General features: G+C 40.8%; 1 protein-coding gene across 2 annotated transcripts in view; it reads left to right on the forward strand.

Annotated features, from left to right (window-relative positions):
* The window catches only part of cnih3 (cornichon family AMPA receptor auxiliary protein 3), a 55,742-nt gene that overhangs the window by 30,286 nt on the left and 2,764 nt on the right, over positions 1–22,692 (forward strand). Inside the window, exons 4-6 of one of the 2 annotated variants that reach the window (XM_023347908.1) lie at positions 9,909–10,021; positions 15,122–15,268; positions 15,813–15,868. In XM_023347908.1, coding sequence (XP_023203676.1) covers positions 9,909–10,021; positions 15,122–15,268; positions 15,813–15,843 — 291 coding nt within the window. In that variant the 3' untranslated portion in view covers positions 15,844–15,868. The remainder of the gene's footprint in view (positions 1–9,908; positions 10,022–15,121; positions 15,269–15,812; positions 15,869–22,692) is intronic. The other variant, XM_023347909.1, reaches the window with a different exon arrangement.

Consider the following 22,692-nt stretch of genomic DNA (forward strand, 5'->3'; position numbering starts at 1 on the left):
TAAGCTGTATTAATTATCAGATTATTATTATTTTCTCATTTTGTTCTGGTCATGTTGGTGAAAGCAGCATTCACGTTTCCTCATCCTCCCTTCCTTTCGCTCCTGCTCGCATCACTGTTGAGGTGAAGCTTCCTTCGTGTTCCGGCTCCACGCAGTCTGATGTGAAAATGCACAAATGTCAGGTTCCTTTTGTGGCTCTGAGTCTATTTGAAGTTTCAGTACAAAGCTCCTCTTCATCCCTCCTCTTCTCCAGTTCTCCTTTCGTCTCCGGCTGACTCACGGTCAGAGTGTGTGCCCGGCACGCAGGTCACATCCGTTTCCAGGTGGCGCTCTGTCTTTTACCTTTCTGAGCACAGATAACTTGTGCAATAATGCAAATGTGCTGAACATTCAGGGAATGCAGCATGGTTGGAAAGTTTGAGGCTTTTCGTTATCGCCCAACCAAAGTCCAACATGGCTGCTGCTTGGATAACAGAGAAAGTATCTGTCATAAACTGTTCGTCTACTCATCTGGTGATAGTCTTATTATTAAATACACAAAAGTCTGTACAACATCCATTCGTTAAGACAGTCCTCTGTTGTCTAATAGCATAAACTGCATATATGTATTTGTACAATGCGTCGCAATAGACTTGCACTGCTAATTCACAAATCACAGCAACTCCAATTCTCAGTAGGAGTTTTCTGAATCAGAGACACAACTGCTCTTTGTTGCACATTTAAATTCAAATTATGGGGAAAGAAAATGAGTGCTTACATTACGGTACGTCAAAACTAGATCGTTTGTTCTTCAGCTCAAGAGCTTCTTCCAAAGCTTAGACACAGAAAAAGAACCAAGAGCCAAGAGAACAACACTATGATTATACATATAAATTATGATTTATTGTGAATATTCTCTCTCTCAATGATGATTATTAAAGCCTTATTCACAGTAGATAATAGCACAGTGAGAGCCGGAGTTTTAGTTCAGGGCAAAGATATTCTTAGATGGAGGTTTAGCCACTCCAGCCCTGGAGCAGTTGCTTAGGAAAATTAACCAGCATTGTCTTCTTAGTCGTTTAAAATCACAAGCTACAATATCTGGGTCATTTGTCACGATGTTCCTCAGGGCTCCACTTAATTACAGTAATTTGCACATCCCAGGAGAGTTTTCACAGACTCTTTTCAGCAGTGGATCCCAGTAATCATTATGTTTTAGTGTAAGAGCCGCAGTCCTGAGCTGAGAGAAGGAAATCCTGAGAAGGCAACAGAACTTTTCATCCGGCACCAAGCGTGATGTGGCTTTACAATTATTATCAAACTTGGAATTTCAAAGACATTGTTGTTTCACAGATGGACTTGTCCTTAAGTTCATTTTGACCTAAATATGGTCAAAAAAAATTATGTTCATCAGCTCTCACATTAGCATTGGCCGAGTCAGTTTTCAACAGATCGGTATCGGTCCGATAATTAAATGTGTACCGATATCAACTATTGGTATCTCTTTTGCCTGGAGGGAGAGTGGAGGAGGTTGGTATTTACTGAAATATAAACTTTTAACAAAATATCAGAAAACATTGTTTATCGGCATTATGTTTTAAAAACCGTGTTCATGGTGATGTATATTATAGAATAGCTTTTCCTTGTAGCATTTCGTCATACCTCCTCTGACACAGCAGCACTCTGGGCAGTGAGCCTCCGCTTCTGGTCTTTTATGTTCTGGAACAAATAATTTTGCCATTTGAAAAATCATTTATTTTCCTGAACAGGTTTCTTCTTTTGGTTATTAATGTAAAACACCTTCTGTAAATCACTGAAGACATCTACAAAAGAAACATTTGACAAAAGTTTGAATTTGTCGAATCAGAAACGATACAAAGAAAGCCGCTGTTTCAACGTGAAATTTTCAAATGAGCAGGAATATTTGGAATAAAGAGGCTATTTATTTTTCTCCATATTGATTCCCATAGAGCATACTTTGTCTCCGGCTGGGTGGAGGACTGCTTACTGCAACTGTCTGCACGGATTTCAATGAATTTCATCAACTTGGAGAAAAAAAAAGACTCGTCAAGTTTCAAGCCTGTGATTTCTGCCCTGTGGCTGTGAGTGCAGCTGCTCAGAACTACTGAATATCTTATAGGAAAGCTGACCGAACCTTACAATGGGTCAAATGTAATGTGGAACATGCTCTCTGGAGCATAGTAACTTGTTTCTGAATGAATCTAGTTACATCTTAGAAGGTTATTTATATATATATATATATATTTAAAATAGGTAAAATACAAGTAAATAAAGTTAATGATTATAGTTTTAAGCAGTGAAGCAACTTCTGATTCTATTTCAACCCTCGGTCTTGTTATCTGGAGTCAATCAACACTAACTGGTAGTTACTCACTCAACCTATGTCATCATTTCTGGGTGTTTGGTGGTTTTATGTTTCATTTGTTCCAACATGTTCTGTTTATTCATAGTTCTGTTTTATTTATTGTTTATTATTATCCGGGTGTCTGACATTGTCTTTAGCATTTATGTCTATTTATGTTACATCCTTTATTATTATTTATCCCTTTGCATCATCCTGTTGTTTTCCACTATCCATGTTTTGGTTTGCTTGTGTCTTATGATTCGGCTCCTTAGTACGGTGGCCCTGAAGTACAAAGCACTTAAACAAATCAGTAAATGGCAGTATAAATTTAAAAATACAACATATTCAAAAACATATTCAGCGACAAATTTTAAAAAACAACATTGTCCAATCACTGATTCATGTTTGACTTTAGAACCATAATTTATTCCCGCGTTAGTGCGTTTGTTCAGAATATGAATGTTAGCGGTGATGCAAACGTAGCCACCGCTATCCGAGAACACTTTGACTTGGGACAGGCTATGAATGCCAGCTTTGTTCTTTTTCACACTTTGGGCAAACGAAATGCTGGGGCTGTTTTTCTGATTATCCAAACAAAGAAAGAGCAAATGCCAGAAAAGTTTCTGGTTCTTAAGATAAAAGTAAAATCGTCCAATCAACGATGTCTTAGGTTTCCCAATGGAATCTTCCTCTTCTGTGTTGTTAATGTTGTTGTGCGTTTTTAATTTGTAGTTGTGTTTAGTGATTTGTTGAAGCGGTTTGCACTTCAGGGCCACCATATCTCATGTAGAGGAAAAAATGTAAAAACAAAGAATATTTTATGGGTTCTTTTCTTATGGCTGCAGCTCGTGTGCATTTCTCTGCACTGTGATCTTAACTGGGCAGGATGAAGAGTTCCCTCCTTTCCGTTTCCAAGCGCTGAAGTCTTTCGTGTGGTTCTAACGATTCTTTGAGTTCCGACTCTTCAGTTGAATTCATTTTCACTTGGTCATCTTTTAATTGAATCACATCAAAGTGACAAACACACTGCGTTTCACTGGACATCTGTGGAAACAGCAAACCGAACCCTGGACCTCTGGCACATATAAATCATTTAAAAGCTGTCGTATCTGGAGAGCAAATTGGTTAAATTACAAACGTTCTGAATTGGTCGAGCCGATCATCTTTGTAGTTTTTTTTTTTTTTGATGAAAAGGAAATGAGCAGCCAGAGCTTCATCCAAACTGAACGATGAGGCGGGGAAAGCGCGGCGTATGAGAGGTGGCTGAGTGTGGCAGACTGGATAGGAGGAGAGCAGCATATGTTTCCTGCTTGGCCAGGAAGCTGCTGTGCATCTGTGCCTTTCAGCTGCATGCCTGCTGCCGTGTCGGCCAGGCTTTGGTGCCTTACTGGCGGCTCCACGCTCGTCTGCGTCCTTCCTTATTCCGATGGCTTAAACTTTCACTGGGCCGCTGGCTGCCATCTGATCCTATGAATCCTGAGGGTAAACTGAGCAGTGTTTTTATTTTTCTTTGCAGTGTGGGAGGAAATGCTGTTGCCATGGAGACGGGTATGCGTTCCCAAACCCTGACAGTGCTTGTCAAAGTGACATCCAGATGAAAGTTGAATTCCAGCAGAGGGAACAAGATGTCCAGCCAGGAGTTAAAATGGAACTTCCTTTATCCTCAAGCAGCAAAAAATGACAAATTTGAAATCCTTCATCTCCAGCTGCGTATCCATTGACCATATAACGCGCAATTTGACATTTCGCAATTAAGTCCACTTAACCCATTTAATCCCACCGGCAACAATTGTTGCCAGACATTTTTTTCTAACTTCTGGAAGCTCTAAAATAATAGTTTTGACTTTTGGCAGCTAATTGAAGTTTTAAAATAAAAGAATAATGTGTCTACTCTAAGCAACATCAATTTCATGTATCTAGTGTGAAAGGTCACATGATCAGACCTCTTTACTTCCTGCCTGTAATGCTGGAGGTCAAAGTCTGTCACAAACCTGTACAAGAGAAGGTCAGACAAATATTTAAATGAACAAATACAGTATAAATACAATATTTTGAACATATGTTCTTTGAAGTGTCTTCTACTGATTATATAAATAAAATTGTATCCCTTCATTCATCTTTTGATCATAAGAAGAGTGAATGTAAGCGTGGCAACGATTGTTGCCACTAGCATAATACATAGACAGCACTATGCTATATTTAGATATAAATATATATCTAAATTTAGATATATAAATGTATAGATATTTATATATCTATAAATATATTCTATTCATAGAATAAATAGCGTTGCTGGTCAAATCGAAGCATGGCAGCCAGTGATTAAATATTTTTGCTGCACCTTCTGGTTGTAGACGGAGCAGGGATTAGTGTGAGGGATGTGGACGGAGAGCGGTGGGTCTGCTCAGCCGTGTCTTCTCCTCATCCTCTTCATCCCCTTGTTGGTACGTGACCCTCGTTAGCCACGGAGCGCTGCTCTGTGACCCCGCCTTCTTAACACCGCGTCCCTCTGAGTGGAGCGGGCTGAAAAAGTGGCATAGAGGACAGATCTTCCTCTCCCTCTCTGGGTCCGTGGTGGGTGGCCTCACTAATTGGACCTGAAGAGGTTGAGGCGAGCGGTGGCAGAACTGTCAGGTTCTACTTGGGCTCTGAAAGGAGCGTGGGTGGGAGCTCTCGTTTACCATGTTGGATGGTGATATGCAGTCAGAGGTTCTGGCAGGGGTAATGAGAGGGAAAAAATAAGAAAGAGCCGGTGGAAGAGAACAAGCACAGAGGATTTTCTCTGAACGGAGAAAGATGTCAGAAGTCCAGACTGACTGGATGGAGAAATGAGGAACCAGAGTTATGATTCCCTTTGAAACTGACTACTACAGGTTACAAGCTGCAGTAGATAATGTTTCAAGAAATGTGGTTTATACATATTTGGTAAAAGTGTCACTGTGTCCTGACAGTATAATATGAGAGAGATAATCTGTGAAAAAATGAAGCTCCTCAGCCTTCACCCTGTGGTTCTACTGCCATCTGCAGAAATACACCCCTCTGTCAGAAACAACCAATCAGAGGCAGGAGGCGGGTCTTAGCACTGCAGATGGCAGTAGGACCACAAGGAGGAAGAAGAGAAACAGGAAGTCTGTCTCTACTTTTAACCAATCATTGTAAAGTTGGGAAGCAGTTTTGTTTTAATGCCTCCCTATCCCAGTGGAATGTAAATGAACCCATGATTATTAATCTGTTGTAATGTATCATAAAGACATTAGTGAACAATGTGAATAAAAACAACAACATTTACTCATCTACAGTAATTTTTATTGGTAGTATTTGTTTTGGAGCTTTTTTGCTTTCATAAAGCAGTTTTTAACCCTGGCTCCTCTCTAAGGTCCATCTGACCATCATTCATCATGGTGCATATAAAGTCAAGTTATGGAACAAAATAAGGCATAAAAATGAACTCAGCAGGGGTTGATCTAAAGCATTGCACAAAATGTATGCTGGACATCCTTCATTAAAACACATTAATAGTGTTGTTCTATTTTCGGTCCTTCTGGAGGAACTACCCCTGGCTGAAGTCCAATGTTCTGTTCAGTCTTGGCACGCCGCACTGCAACACGTCCAAGTTTGTGTTTAGAGCAAAAAATGGTGATGATGATGCAGTTCCCTGTGTTTCCCTTAAACCTCCTGGCCAGCCGGTTGTACAGACCTTCAGTCACCATCAGTCCAGCTAACGCGTTCTAAGTTTAGTCATTTTAAAACTGGAATTCTGTCATTTTTAGAATTTTCTGTGTAAAGAAGGTAACATTTTAAGTGCAGGCCATGGAATGGCAATATAAATGCTTGAGGGTGTTTTTTGCGGTCATCGGTATCACACATCCCCCACCATTACTAGATTTGGTCGGGGAGTTCCGTTTTCACCTAGGACCAGGATGGTTTAGGTATTTTTTATCCCCCTGAATAAATAAAAAGTTAAAATAGTATTTCACATTTAACTGGATGGACGGACGGACGGACGGACGGATGGATCGATGGATCGATGGATGGATCGATCCATCGATCCCACCCTGCAGCCAATAAGACCAGGCTGATGCTATGATCAAGTGCTTAATGGAAGCTGTCATCCTCAGCGATGCAGTTCCTCTACAAGTTTATTGATATGTTGCAGGAATGTTTCATCACAAAAGACAGCAGGCTCGGAGAAGTCTGACATTTGATCTCGTTTTCCCCAATAAAACCGAACGGGAAGCATTTGAATATGATTAGAGAAGGCCTGCGGTCGTTAATATATTCCTCTTTATGAGCTGGGGTTTCACGCTGAATGTGTGGAGCTGCTAACAAACTGCGTTCAGAGCAGCTGGTTTCTAAGCTTCAGCCACATATCTGCTGTTTTTATTGCAGCGCTGACAGTGACAGATGGTTTTCAGCCTTGCACCTTGTGATGTTGACTGATTCTTTAAAGATTGTACAAATACCTTTATATCATAGTTTTTGGTGTATAACGTACTTTTCTTTTTACACCATTTTTTTAACCTAAACTAGCTTAGTAAGAGGTCATCATAGCACTGAAACATCACTGGTCAACGAATCTCATTTGTCCCTCAGATTAAAGTTTGTTCATGTGAATGATAAATCTTGTGGAGTACCACCAGGCTCTGTGCTTGGACCAATTCATTGGCAAATTCTGTTTAGTATACATATAAATGGTTACAATTGATAAAATAATCAGATAAGATGGGAAACACCTTTACTGCTATGCTGATGATATCACCTGATAGTCTACTATCAGGTGTGAAAACACCCTTAGCTTCTTCAGCTAGACCATCGGGAGATAAAATAACTGTTGGGATAATGTTTTAGGTTCTTCCAGGACCCCATGAAACCCCTTGTGGCTGTATAGATGCTAGTTAAATGAAAGCTATCCCTGTAAGGACATCTCACCACTGTTTTCCCCAGTATGATTTGTCTCTCACTTCTTCCGTTCATGTTTCTTTCTGTCCAGAGACTCAGAGCTATTTCCACCACATGCTCAGGTCAGCCTCCCTCAGAGCTTTCCTTTCATTCTTTGTGCCTGCTTTTTACCTTCATCAGAGTAGCTGTCACACCATGAAAGAAGGATTTAAACAAAAGGGAGATTGCTATCCTCACTCTGATCACCTGTACTTTTAGAACAATTAAATGAGAGAGAGAGTTTGGGGAAGTGCTGCTTGTATGACGCTGTGGTTTTTCCTGCCTTTGTCAGGGGGTCAAAAAAGTGTTTGCCGTCCAAAGAACAGTTTTCCAAGGGACCAGTAGCAGACCATTGTTTCCATTTCAAAAATGGAAACTCTGTCAGTATTCTGTTAATGTCAAGAAAACATAATTTCACAATTGTGGTGTTTCCATTAAATTAGAAACGCAATTAAAATCACCTGTGAATAATTTTGTTCACATGATAAGTCATTCAAAATATGCCATGATCTAACTACTTCCTGTTGTCGTCTTCTTCATGGTTTGCGCCACCAGCAACATTTGGTTGTTGATCATGTGACTCGTGTGACGGGAAAAAGTTTCCATTGCCGTTTTGCACAATAAACCAGTTTCGATACAGTCAAAAAAAAGCCACCTCTTCTGACAACATTTAGCTTTTGACAGAAACCAGGAGTTTCTTTTTTAATTGCCTTGTTTTCATTATGCACATTTAGTTTTGTAATTTTATTGTGCACAATTTTATGGTTAATGGAATAGCAGCTCCTTAGTCTACTTTCTGTTGTCCAACAGGTTCTGCAGATAATCCGGCCTGGTTGTGGTCAGTGGGTTGATGATCTGAAGTACAAAACAAGTAAAAGCAGCAGAACTCTGTGGGGGGTAAAATCCTTTTTCACAGCCCTGGCGGTGCGTGTGAAGGCAGACAGGCGTGTTTAGTTTTCATCGAGGCTGTGGTTTTCTGCCCTCCTGCACTTGAAGAGGCGTTCAGTTTAAAACACGTTTTGTGTTATTAGTGAACATGTAGCCGTCTGAATAATGCATCTGAACCCCGGCCTCTTTACTCTGTGTTGTTCGAGGCCGGGCGAACACAATGTGTTGCCCAGTGCGCTGTGAAATATAAATGAGCACTGAAGTGGCGTTCTTTGTGAATCACATGAACTGCTTTGGTGAAAAAGGTTGCGGAAGAATTCAATGGACATTTAAGATGTTCACAGGGGTTTGCAAGGCTGAACCTAAACCACACAATCTAATGTGCGATTCAAGACCGCCTTTAAAGCTGAACCTTGTCACTAGTAGTTGTTCAGTATATATATATATATATATATATATATATATATATATATATATATATATATATATATATAGAGAGAGAGAGAGAGAGAGAGAGAGAGAGAGAGAGAGAGACAATCTTTTCTCAAGAAAAGATTGTCTCTGTTTTCAACAGAATTTGTACATGTAAGCAACCGGCTTCAACAGATTCATAGATTAATATGCAGAGACCGGACATGTAGAAAAAGTAAGATTTAAAAGAAAAATATTAATACTACAGCCAACACTGAACGTCATTTTAAAAGCTACATAAAAATTCATACTCATTAATCAATACTCCAAACTCTCACATGGGTATATCAAAGAATACATTCAAAAATAGGCTAAACATATTTACTTGTAAAATTTATTTCAAATGTGTTTTTGATTCTATGGGGACGTTTAGCAGAAATATAGCCTGGTCATTGCTTTCCTGTGTAAATCCACTGGATTAAAACCTCGCGTCATAGACAGTCTGGGCTTTCTCCCATTGACTTGGATTCCCTCGGTTAGAATTCATACCAGGCCAATCAGTGAACAGAAGAAGAAGAAGTTGTGAACAATGATGGCGATTTTCTTCTCTGTTTTAGAATTGTAGTCTGCCTGTAGTTTTACCAATGGCAGCGGAGGAAGTGAAGGAAGCCGATCACTTTGTGTTGGCCACACTACCAAATGTTGAATTAACATGAACAACCGCCTTTGTTCTGCTCTGTATGTCTCTCTTTAAAGTAGAAGATGGTTGTTTACAGTGCAGGTAATTTCTGGTAAGCTTCATAGCACCAAGCGAGGTCATTACATACATCAATCATTACAGATTGGGTAGAGTTTATAACATCAACAGAGTCCATGCCTCCAGGAAGGCATCATTTCTCAACTGCCAATAGTCCTGACCGTCTTTACAAAGCAAAGTGTAGTTCAAGGGGCTGGTCTCAAATCTGCTACTGCAATCTACTGGCATGTTTGTTCCTTTGTTGTCCTCACAAGACTTCCTGCAACAGTGTGATGTGCTGGGTTCACTGTAGTTGGTGTGTTAAAGCCTGCAGCCTGTGGTCCAGCAGCAGGTCCAGTCGTTGTCTTTTCTCAGGGTTTTAAATCAAACTAGGCTGCTAGTGTGAACACCAAGTGTTTTCTGAGATAGCTGTGAATTGAACATTGGCTGCTACATCATGACCTGGCTGCTGGTGTTGGTGTGAAGAAGGAAAAGAAAAAAGAAGCACCTGACATGAGTACTAATAATAAAATGTTGGTTTTTTTCTCCAGAATGATCTAACACTTCCTGTATTTTGCTCCTGCCTTCCAGTTGGTGCTGCCAGAGTACTCCATCCATGGGCTGTTCTGCATAATGTTCCTGTGTGCCCAGGAGTGGCTGACTGTGGGCCTTAACATCCCCCTCCTCTTCTACAACACCTGGAGGTAACCATGGAATCTGTTTGTTCTGTGTTTACACTCACTTTTATTTACTTCTGTCATGTTGGTTTTGCTAGAATCATTCTAAAGAATTTGAGATTTTTATCAAATTTGGTAAAGATCCAAACATGCTACTATGGAAGTGTATTACTATCATGGAGAATTTTTTTTTTCGAGCGCTACCACATTATAATGCGATACTTATCTTGTTTAAATGTGATAATTTCATGTCCAGGAGGTGGCGGTAGAAAGCTTTTCGTGCAGGCATAGAGAAGGCTAGTACAGTGGCTAACAGGAGTTGGCCAAGTTTTCCTTCATGCTTGGTCTAAAACATGGAGAGATACCAATGCTGCTTTGCATTGTGGATGAAACCATTAATAGCATGCGCACTCTGAGCAGGATCCTAAACAGAACTGGACTGCACCGAAGGAAACAGCAGTCCCATCCTCTAGCTGTGGCGGTGATCCTAACTGACCGTCTGGAGCGAAGCTGAAGTTGGCTTCTGATTGCAGCTTCTGATTCGGGAAGTGACTACAGGCAATTGTTATGGAATGAAAGCTTCTTCAATCAAAACAGAGGTTCAGATGTATTTGCTGAATACGCTTCCATAGTACACCTGCACGAAAAGCATACTTCCTCCACCTCCTGGACATGAAATTATCACTATTAAACAAGATAACCATCACATTTATACAACATGTCATCACGTTTATACAAGATAAGCACTACGATTTCTGTTTTTCTCTGTGATAGCAATACGCTTCCGTATGCTATTCCTAACCTCTCGATACGACTACAGCTATGAAGCTATTGTTTGGTTTGATTTAAATGAAACAATACTCTTCTGTTAGGATGACCCAATCAAAGTCCAACATAAAATCTGTGACAAAACTTAAAAACTGGTATCCACATACTGTCTCCATCCAGTTTAAGTCCTAGAAGAGTTGCAATTTCCTTCCACTTCATAATTAAACCCTACTTGGTGTTGGCCTTTCACATAACATTCTGATAAAAAAAGTTTGTGGTTGCAATGTTCAAGGGTTATCAGCAGGTCACTTCTGCCTCTCTACAATATGTTTGAGGACAATTAAAGACTTGGAATAGGCTGACATTTAAAATGAGAGTGTCAGTGTAACAAACGACGCAGCTACCAGCTTTAGGAGTCCTACAGCCAGGCAGCAGTCATCGATGTTCATATTTTGCTGCTCCCTGTTTATCTGTTCTCCTCTTCTCCGGTCAGCGGGTTAGGCCCGGACTCCTGGCAGTCTGGTTGATTTAAGCTCATGTGCTCTGCTGGCTCAGGCTTAGACTAGAGGAGAGGACGGGAGGAGAGGAAAACATCTTGCTGTCTCATTAAATGCAAACTGTGCCAGATGCCCACTGGCTACAGATGCCGCAGCTGGGAGATGAGAGGACAAGAAAAAAAAAAGGAGGCTGGAAGGCAGAGACAGAGGAGGGAATGATATGAGGCAAGCAACGGCAGCAAGACGGGGAAAGAGAAAGCTTGTGAGTGATGCGTGTGAGATGGAACATTGACAAGGCGACTCTCAAGGGGAGGGTAGCTGATTGAGGCTGTGTGTGTATATGCATACATACCATCTCTGTGTTCATCTGCACTTTACAAATGTTTCTGGGAAGATTTTGTTCCAGAGAACAGTTTGACAGTTCTGGAAGGAAACTTCCCAGTGTAGTCTGAGTGTGCATAAAGGTGGCAGACCTTTCCACAAACCCCTGTGGGACATGGCTGCAAGAAAGGGCGTAGCGATTTATGAAGTCCAGAGGACCCTAAAGGCCATGATCTTGAGTTGGAAAAGAGTAGAGTGCCCTTTACGGGTCAAGGAAGACGTCCTGCCACAAGTGGACGAGTCTAAGTATCTTGAGGTCTCGTTCGCAAATGAGGAAGAAATGGAGCAGGAGATTGATATGTGGATTGGTACGGCGTCTGCAGTGAACCCATCTACCGGGGTGAAGGAAGAGCTGAGTCAAACGGCAGAGCTCTCAATTAACCTGTCAAACTACGTTCCTATCATCATCTATGGTGATAAGCTTTGGGTAATGACCGAAAGAACGAGATTACACATACAAATGGCCAAAATAAGTTTTCTCCACAGGGTGTCTGGGTTTTCCCTTAGAGACAGGGTGATGGGCATCTGGTTAGGATGCCTGCTGGCGTTCCAAGCACATCCTGCTTGGAGGAGACGCAGAGGACGACCCAGGGCATTCTGGGAGCGACTCAGGATTCCTTGAGGGGCTGCTGCCACTGCAACCCAACCCCAGATAGGCATAAGAAAGTGAATGGATGGCTGGATAGGGGCCTCCGACACTGGTCCTCAAGATCTACCATCCTGCAGATTTTAGATTCATCCCTGCACCAACACAGCTGAATCAAATGATTGAATTACCTCATCAGCATGCAGTCAAGTTTAGCAGAGGCCTGGTAGCGAACCATTCATTTAATTCAGCTGTGTGGGAGCAGGGTTGCATTTTAAACCTGTAAGATGGTAGCTCTTAAGGACCAGGTTTGGAGACGCCTGCCCTAAGGAGAGGCCTGACTGCTCTATAATGATACAGTTGTTGGGCTGGAACCAAGACACTCCTGCTTATTGGTATGTTTGGGGTTTTTGTCTTGTTAAAACATCCATTTCAGGATCACTTGCTCTTCAGGATCAGGCAACATGACCGCTTCAACTGATCCACGATTCCTTGTATGTGATAAATAAACCCCGCAGCATAGCTCAAGAATCATCTTCCTTCATGCCTCACAGTGTACTGTGGTTACTTTGCCTTTCATTCAGGACTTTCTAGTAGGTCAGTAGGCCTTTGTGAAAAGAAGCGGTCTGACTATTGAGAAATTTAAAAGAAGAATTGTCACCAGACTTCATTTTCAAAATAATTGAATTTGCACTGATGAGAAGGTTATTGTAATTCCTAAAAAGCTTTTCATTATAATTCTTAAGTTTGTTCTAATTTGGTTCACTGTCTTCTTTTTGCTACATTAAATCATATTTTAATGATAGTTGTATTACCTAATTTTTCAGCCTGTACTGTTGTTCACCACTGTACCTCTTCTGCATCTCCATTCTACATTAAAAAGAAATTTTTCAATTTTCACATAAAAATGTATTTTTATGTGAAAATACCTGGAACTGACATTACAGGACATGTTAATGATGATGCATCTTTCAGCATAATGTCTAACATTTCATTTCTGTGGCACATCGAGTGTGCCACAGAGTACAACTCATTTCTTCTCAGAAATGAGTTGTACTTCGCTGTAAATAAATGGAATATATGCATCACGATGGCAGCTTATTTTTTGGACTATACCACCAAAGAAATGAGGCTTTTCTGCACCGACAGAATGATGCATTCTAATGTAACACTATTCATTTTAATCAGTTCTATCAAATGAAATAACTCTGAATCTAACAAAGTCGTAAATGTCTGTCAGCAATTAGAAGTCCCCCCCCACTCCAAGCAATATGCAACGGTAGCAATTCCCTCTTCTTCTCTAATTTCCCACATGGCACATTTTCTACTACAATTTAAACAGCCCGGCTGCAGTCGGTCTCATTGGACTGTAAAAGCTCTGATCAACATGCGCTGTGCCAATATTGCCCTCCAGGTTTTGTGTTTTGGTGGCATTCTGCATTTGTATTCTAGCCCACTGGGATACAGAGTGTTTAGTTTTTACATACGGGGATTTTTATTAAGAAACACAGATTGGGAGGCACTGTGCTGTAGACGCAGATACAATTCTTTTTTTTTTGAAAGTCCCGTAGATTCAGAAGCCTCTGAACACTTTCAAACCTCACAAAAGACAAAATATTTTCTCATGTGTTGTTTCAAAATGTGTTTATCTTGTTGGAAACTTAAAATTCCATTTAATGAATTGGCCTTTTTTTCTAACTCTTGTCTTTGTCGCACTCAATCAGTTCAGTGAGAGATTAGCTTTAGCAATCATTATGCTGAGTGAGTCTTAAAACGTTCTGCAAGAAACGGATCTCATTTCATTTTAAGAAGATAAAATGGAGGCTGTCGCATCAGAAAGCAGCGACTAGCTGCAGGGTTTATTGATACTTTGGATGATAACTATTATAATGTGCATTGTGGCATTTAGGTAATAATAAGAAATAAGGCAAGAAATAATACACAATACTGCACTAAAGAGAGAAACAAACCTAGATTGTGGCAATATTTCAGAGGAAAATTGAAACACCTCATTTTTATCACAAGGTAAAACTTAGGTATCCACTTTACCGATACCATCCATGTTTACTTCCACAAACACTGAGTTAGAGGGCGTGCTGTGGTGGTGTAGGGGATAACGCGAGGTTCAATTCCCAGACCCGGCGACATTTGCCGCATGTCTTCCCCCCTTTCCTGTCAGCCTACTTTCATATGAGGGACACTAGAGCCCACAAAAAAAAACCCTGGAGGGGAGAAAAAACAAACAGACCACCTGGGATGTTACTGCGCAGTAACATCCTTATTTGCAGTTCACACAGAAGATTAAATAGAAGTCACATATATTAGGAATTCTGAAAAAACTCTGATTCACAAAAATCAGAACTGAGCATTAAGGCCTCCAGTGTGAACGTAGCCTCAGTCAACATGTTGCTGCTAGCTAACCAAAGAGTTAGTTGGTGCCACCAACCTTGCTAAGGTAGGCAGTAGCAGGTTCAATGAGCTAAAAGCCTTTCCTTTGCCTATATTTCCCAGAATGCCATGCGGTCCCGAATCAGAATTCAGATATATTTTATCTGATATATTCTATCAGATAAATTTTCTATTAATATTGATCACATGTCTATTACAACATGTGATCATTATTGATCACACAGCACTAATCATGCATCCTTACTTTAACTATCACTGAAACTGGATGATTATTTTTCATGGGATTCTCCTTTTTAAAGCTCCCTTTCCACCCATCCTTGCTTCACTCAGGTCTTCTGCATGATGACGTCCCACCAGATTCACCCTCACCGTCTTCCTCCCCATTTCCCTTCTGTCACCTCTCCCATCCAACCCCCCATACCACCACCATTCCTTGTGTTCTGGAACGGGTCAACTACCCGGGATGTGGTGTTGTGCCCTCTGCAGCAGGTACTTCCATTCCCCAACGGACACTAAGGAGCTGATCTACGACCCGGCGTCTGTGATGAACGGCGACACGCTCAAGTTCTGCCAGAAGGAGGCGTGGTGCAAGCTGTCCTTCTTCGTCCTGTCCTTCTTTTACTATCTCTACTGGTAAGCACCGGGCTTAACCCAGCGGAGCGGTTCTTAGATGTTGAGGTACGTTATCGATGCTGATCTGAGGGGGCTTGGAAACCTCGTTGAGTAGCGTAGGTCTCTGAAGAGAAGAGGTTTACCGCTCCACAAAGAGGTTTGCTCGGATTCTCCGGCTCTGACATCAAAGTGTGTGCAAATCTCTGAATAAAGTAACCATTTCTCTAGTGATCACATGCTGCCTCCTCTGTGTGACGGAAGTTTAGCCAGGGTAGGAATGTTTTCTTGTAGGCCAGCTATTGCTAATGCATGTGATGTCAAGAGAATTTGATTCTTTACTTCATTGACAAGCACCACCTAAAGCAGCAGCACTCTTACTTGAAATGTGAATGATTCTGTTTTGTGTACGGAGGGTCTTAGTTCTGCTGACTGTTCTGAATGTTTCTGCTGAAATTGTCTGTTGTTCTGTGATGATAATAACACGCACAGTTTTCCTCTCTATGTCTAACAATGCTGTTATTAATCACTCCGGATTCCTGTCCCACGTGTCATGTGGGTGCTGCAGTGTGTGGAACCTGGAAATATCCCTCTATTAGGTCTTATCAGTGGAAACATTTAAAGGTACAATCCTTACTTTTTCTTAAACACTGTATTCTGTAGGGCTTATTTTAGGCTTTAGGGAGGAATAATATTCAGAAGGGAATTTTGACTCTATCTTGAAGTCAGGGTTGTGGTTTTTAGAAATTTATGTAAAATTTCTTTGGATGATATGATTTTGGACATTGTAGCTCTGAAGCGGTTCTTCTTGATGATGAAATAAGCAACAGAGAACCAAAAGTATACAGTTGAAACCAAATATTTTCCATACAGAATCAGGAAATCCAGTTCAAATTACCAAAATGACTTATATTCAATAAATGCCAGAGGAGGTGTGCGACCAAAATGGCCTGTATGCCAATTCTGCGTGGAGGAAACTTCCAGAAAGCGATTGGGGGTCGTGCTGTGGTGGCGCAGGGGGTTGGCGCGCCCCACGTTTGGAGGCCTTGGTCCTCGTCGCGGGTTCGACTCCCGGTCCCAACGACCATTAAAATGGCGCCGGCTCAGCTGGCTGCCTGCAGACGCAGCTCCCTGTCGTGTGTGTGTTAATCTGTGTATAAAAAATTCTTGCTGTAACTGCGAAATAATTTCCCTGCTGGGATGAATAAAGTAATTCTTCTTCTTCTTCTTGTGTGAAGCTTGATGAAGGACAGACGCTTCAAATTTTGAAAAAAGCTAAAAAGAAGAAAATTCTCCTTCTCATTATTCTGGCATTTATTAAATAGAAATCATTTGGTAATGCTGACTGACTGAAAACAGAAAAAACACTTATTGTAGTTTAATGTCAGAACATGTGTCCGCTTTACGGTTTGTGTAATTCAACCCTTCTAAAATCTAATATTCATCAAATTTCATTAAGTTAATGAAAATAAGGTTAAGGTGAAAGCTAAAGTGTTCCCTCCTGGCAGAAATTTGAGAAACTGACTTCAATAAGCTTACATGTTGAGCTCATTTGTTTCACATCCATTTCCATACCAGCGCCGACATCAGTCAATAGAGCAGCTTCTGTTGAAACAAAGATAGCAACACCCCATAATGCTAGCGGATGCTAAATGATCGAGTGCGGCAGTATGTTAGATATTTCTGCAGCTAATGTGCGAACACTCTGAGGCAACACCGTCAGCGTGAAGTGAAGTCACAGTGTGGTTGGTGTTTGTGTCGTGGCACTGGGTGTCATCAGCTATGAATGCAGCGCTCAGCTTGAACTGAACTCATCTTGCTTCTTCCATCTCACCCCATCGTCCCGCCCGGCTCTGCCTCATGTCGGACTGTTTTAGAGATCAACCAAGGCGGCGGCGGCGGCACCAGTCAGGTATTCTGCAGCACGAGGCGATGGTGCGTTCACTTTCAGGTCCATCTGGTTCAACATAGTTGGCCCTGCTTATTTTCTTGCGCTTTTCTAAACATTTCAAATGTGCTCTGAACCTGGTGTGATTTTTTTTAACCTGTAGTTAGATTTCTAGAGTCAGGCTTTTTTCCACTACTACCTCGTGTTATTCTAAAAATGCATGTTTAGGTATCTAAGGAACAAATTTTTACTTTGTTGCTGAGAGTTTGTGTTGAACACTGCAGGTACTACTCCAAAAACATCTAAGAGTGCATTCACACCGGCCCTGTTTAGTATGCTTTAGTTGAACTCGTTTGTGAAACCGTAAACTCTGGTTCACCTTCGAACCTCGGTCTCTGTTTGGTGGAGGAAGTAAACTCTGGTGCGGTTCAAATGTGAATGCCAAGGGAACTGGAGACCACTCCAAAAACAGGAAGCAGACAATAGCACAGAGCATTTTGGGTACATAAAACCAAAACAAATGTGCGAGTCTGGCTCATGGTATTTTGCCAAAGACAAAAGTAAAATCTTACAACCACTAAAATCTGACGCCACTCCATTTTATTTACCTCAGAAGAAGACACTGAGGAAGTTGTGCTCAGTGTCTTCTTCTGAGGTTTTCATGTCATTTCCTTCAGTTGTTCTTGTTGCAGCGCCCCCACAGGTGAATGGGGGTTTTTCAAAGGGTTTTTTACATTTTACAGTGTGAAAGTGAACCACAGCTTAAAATGGGACAAATGTTACACCTTTGGTTCTCAATGGAACCGAGTCTACCGGGCTATCAGGTGTGACTGGACTGAAGAGAAATACATGGTTTATGTTTGAAATCTTGATTTGTAAAACATCATGTCCTATATTAAAGGTTGTGGCGATAAGGTGACTAATTGAGAAAAAAAAAGTGCTACTGAGTCAACTGAGACTTCAAATTTAATTTACTTTTTTCACGTCATGTATCAAAGCCAATCTAAAAACTGTAAAGAATTTTTTTTTTTTTTAAAGTCTGAGAATAAAATAGCATTTTAGCTCATCTGATCCAAACTACAAAAAAAAACAAAATCACACCAGAGTTCATCGTTCTAAACTTCCAAAGCCTAAATCCCAGGTGTAAGTTCAAGATGGCTGCCGCTGTTCTCGGGTTTAAACAATGATGAACGTGATTGAACTGGAAGTGAAGCAGCCTGAAATCTGCTGTTGGGGCTTGTGTCTGTTTTCTCATCCCTTCTTTCTCCGTGGCAACCAGAGTCCAACTCGCCTGCTCCCCTCAGCTCCTCCCCACCTTCACGATGACTTCTACCTGCACACTAACACACTCTGAACACACACCTGCATACCATGAGAGCTTGTATGTTACAAACTATAGCAGGTCCTCTCCAGACCAAAACACAGACTTTAGAATATTACTACTTTAAGGTGAAGATAATAAATGCAGCCTGCCTGCTGGTTTGCTCCTGCCTGCCCAGCCTCTACGTCATCACCTCCTCCTCACACTGGATGACAATGAAACCCTGCCTGACTAACGGAACACCCCATGGAGTCTGACTTGTACCCCTGTTTTTCTCCTCCTGTCCTTCCTGTCACAGAGATGCTTCAGTAACCAGCACTTTCCCCTCCCAATGAGATGAGCGCAGGTTTTCTGTCGCTGAGCATGTTGCTGGATGAACATTGGCCCTCTAACCCATTTCTTTTCTTTCCAACCTGCCACAGCATGAACTATCAGGACAGTATTCTGGGTTATGTCACATATTCACGAGGATAGCTTGGGTTCATTTACCACAGCAGACAGATGTTACAGGGTAACAGGTGGCACATTGCAAACATCACGAATAAACGTTAGCAATTGGGTTAACCATACTTCAACATAGTCAACACCTATAGCAAGCGATCGTTTCTCCATAGCCTAGTGTCCAGACCTTATGGACGAAGCAAAGCTTAGAACAAGAACTGTAACTAACGTTTCCCCATTAGTTACAGATTTTAGCAGAGCTTCTTACTCTGCTTCATATGTATCCTACCTAAACACACTTGTAGTTGTTTAGGTAGGTTACATATGAAAGGTACCAGGACCAAACCTCGTTGGCTAAATGCTAGCACAGCTGTATAAGTCCAAGTTTACCTACATGCATTCTTTCAATTTGTACATTTTCAAACATACAATTAAATGACAATAAAATCTGTCTATGTCATACTGCGTGAAAATTCAAAAATCTAATGTGAAACATGAACAGCAGCCAAACTCAGATGCAACTAAACATATCCAGTGTCCATATACATCCTGTTTGCCTGCGCATTACAACAATTTTAGAATTTCTCCAAGAATCCAACATAGTATCAGTTTCTATCCTCCTAGCACCTAATGCTTCTTCTGGGCTGTGTATGGTGTATACTGCAGTTTGCTCAGCTGCCAGTGACAACTCTCTTCTTGGGCCCACTCATTTACTCCAGACTTACTTACAGACATATCAGTTTTTTGGACTCTGGACCAACCCTGAGAAGATAAAAAACTTCAGACAAATGAAGTTAACCAGAAGCTGCTTGGAAGAACATGGGTGTCAGACTATAAGAAAGGCCTTCTGTGAAAATGTCTGGGTGAATGGAAAAGTTGAATGTGTCACATCAGCCATTGGTGGAGGGGAAGAGATCTAAGCTGATATGTGGAGGCAGACCATGCCACACATCAGACCTGACCTTTATGCCAGGAAGCTAAATTGGGAGGATTTGTCTGATATCATTTAGTGTTGAAGCTTTTCTTCTTTTTTGGACTTGGTGCTTAGAAGCAAATAATTACAAAAAGAGAGCTAAATCCTGCTGTAATGAAAGAAAAAAAAAGATCTGGTTTTTCAGAAAGAATTCAAAAGCTTCATAACCTACTGTGGATTTCTCCTCTCTGTCCCCACGAGGCTTTTTGTAAAGATTTGTTTGGAAATAAATCATTTCCACCTTAAAAAGCCCCTGATTGTTCCCCAGTTACCTGGAAACAAAAGAAAGGTGTTTGTTTCTCATCTGTGAATTCACCATAACTAAGCTGAGCAAAGGTCACGCTGATAACAACACTCTTCAGTGTGGAAGTTCTTAAGAGTCAACTCATATAAAGACTTGTTTTCAAGAAATAAATGAAGCAGAAGCACAAACATTGAGAAGCTACTGAAAAAGAAACTATTTCTATGTAGACATGCTGTTTACCAGGCAGAGCTAGAATTAGTGGATGCTGCTTCTTTATCATTTCACTGTTTTTGACTACAAAATGGAGACATCTGCAACAGGATATCAGTTGCTTAGTGCTAGATCGTTTTCTATTGTACTTCATAAAAAAACACTTTTATTGGCTTGAAATCTTTAACACTATTTTTTATCATAATCAACTAACTGAAGTCAAATCACCAAATTATTCAGTGATAGTGACAATTTTTAAAAGTATCTGAATTAATATCAGTATTGTATTGGCAATACCAATATTCCTCGTATCGCAAAAAACTCATGCTGATAGACTCCAGCTAAGTAAAACAGAAAGCTGAAATATTTTTAAAATGTGCTTCATTAAAGTTTTAAAGGGGCAGGATTATGTGTTTTCAGGCACATAGTTCATTTTATAGTTCAATCAAGTAACTATGTTACCTTCAGTTGTTAAAATTTTTTTTATATGACTTAAAAGAAATCTGACTTTGCAAGTTAACTCCCTGAAATTGGGCTTCTGTTGCTTTAAAAACTCTTGCTCTTCTGAAGCTCCACCTTCTCTATTAGCCCTTTAACAACGTTTTTACCATCGTTTTACTGACAGTAGCTCATATGATGAGCTCAGCTGATGTGCAGCTCCACCAGGTGTTTGCTAATTGCTGCTGGCTAGTCTGAAGGAGCTGAGTGGGGGAGTTGTGGAGGAGGGCTGCCCTATGAGATGAAAGTTTGGAAACTGGAGCTCTGAGGAGGAGCTGCGTCTTTGAAGGCGGGACTAGGTCCACCCAGGCATTTTGCATAGCTGAATGGTTGCCATGGTGATTAAAGGATTGCAAAGATTTCTCAAACATTGTAACACAATGTGTTACATAATATTGCCCCTTTAAGTGAGCACACTTACATTTATGTTAGTCCTTCTAACAGATTTATCTGGTTTTAGTTGAATTTTGAAGGACAAATCTCAGACATCTTATGAATGAAAGGGTTTCAAAGTGATTAATCAAAGTCTTTTTTATTTTATTTTAAAAACCAACATTTTAACAGTGGTGTGTGTAGAAAGATTTGACATACACAGTGAGAACAGGAGCCAAACCAAGCTGCAGTTGAACATAAACAGAACGGACGTTACTGTCTGAATATGGGAAAAGGCTCCAGACTGTGAGCTCTCCTCCATGTTCAGCTAACATCTCATCAGGCTGTGAAAGAGAAGGAGCTGGTGAAAAACTGGGGATGAAGTTTGCTGGTTGCAGTGACCTCTGGGGGAAAATCACGCTCTTCAATTGTGTTCAATTTATTCTCTGTTTATGGACGTTCATCAGCCAGTCGGGGTAAGCAGCTGGCAGTGGCCACACAGCGAGCGTTTAGCCCCTGCCAGCGAGGCGCCGCTCCGTCCTCGTCGTGTCGCCGCTCGGCAGGACGAGCGTCAGATTCGCCACGTGCGATTTGAGCCGTGGCTGTTTTCACGCAGACTTTCATCGCTCTGTCTTCCAGGGGACACCCAGTGGGCGCCAAACGTCCGTCTCTGGGTCAGAGTCGTCGGTGTCACTGGGTGGTTTACAGACTCTGGGCCTGGTGAAATCATTTTTTGCCACCTTGCTGCAAATGTCTGTTTGACGGCTTGTTTTTGCACATGCTCATTGCATTACATGAAGCTCATCGGCTTGTTGCTTTTTATTTTGCAAGCTTTCTGCGAAACAAGCTTTCTGGAAATCACACCGATTAAAAAAAAAATTAAATAAAATACTCTGAGAAACCTGCCAGGAAGGATAGTTGTACTTCCATTTTTAGGTTATGGTAAAAACCTAAAAATGTAAACTTGGAACATTTCATTCAGGTCAAAAGTATATGAATATATATATGTGTATATATATATATATATATATATATATATATATATATATATATATATATATATATATATATATATATATACATATAACCAGGTAGATTATTCAAACATCAGATAAGTTCTATTGTTAGCGTTATTCAGTTTGCTGCTATTACAATAAAATGACTTTCTTAATGTTTTATCTATTCACAGTCAGATTATTGTTAATATGCATTTATTCCTGAAATTAAAAACATTCCAGAAACGTATCCAGTTTGACGACTTGATCTTTTTTCAGACATTTAAAGTTTGCAAATTTCCAACCAAGTTTTTCCAATTAGATAATTATTGAAGAATTTTATGATCAATTATGATTATCTGCCATCACCCAGAGTCTGTTCGGAACAACACGTTTCTCACACTCTCTGTATGTGTGCCAAGTGTGAGAGTGTGTGCAGATAAGTCGGCCAGAAGGTGTGTGTTTGCGGTTTGACCTTGCTTGCAGTATTCAAGAAAAGAAGCTGC

This window comes from Xiphophorus maculatus, chromosome 15 (genome assembly GCF_002775205.1).
Source record: "Xiphophorus maculatus strain JP 163 A chromosome 15, X_maculatus-5.0-male, whole genome shotgun sequence".
In the NCBI taxonomy this organism is placed as follows: Eukaryota; Metazoa; Chordata; class Actinopteri; order Cyprinodontiformes; family Poeciliidae; genus Xiphophorus; species Xiphophorus maculatus.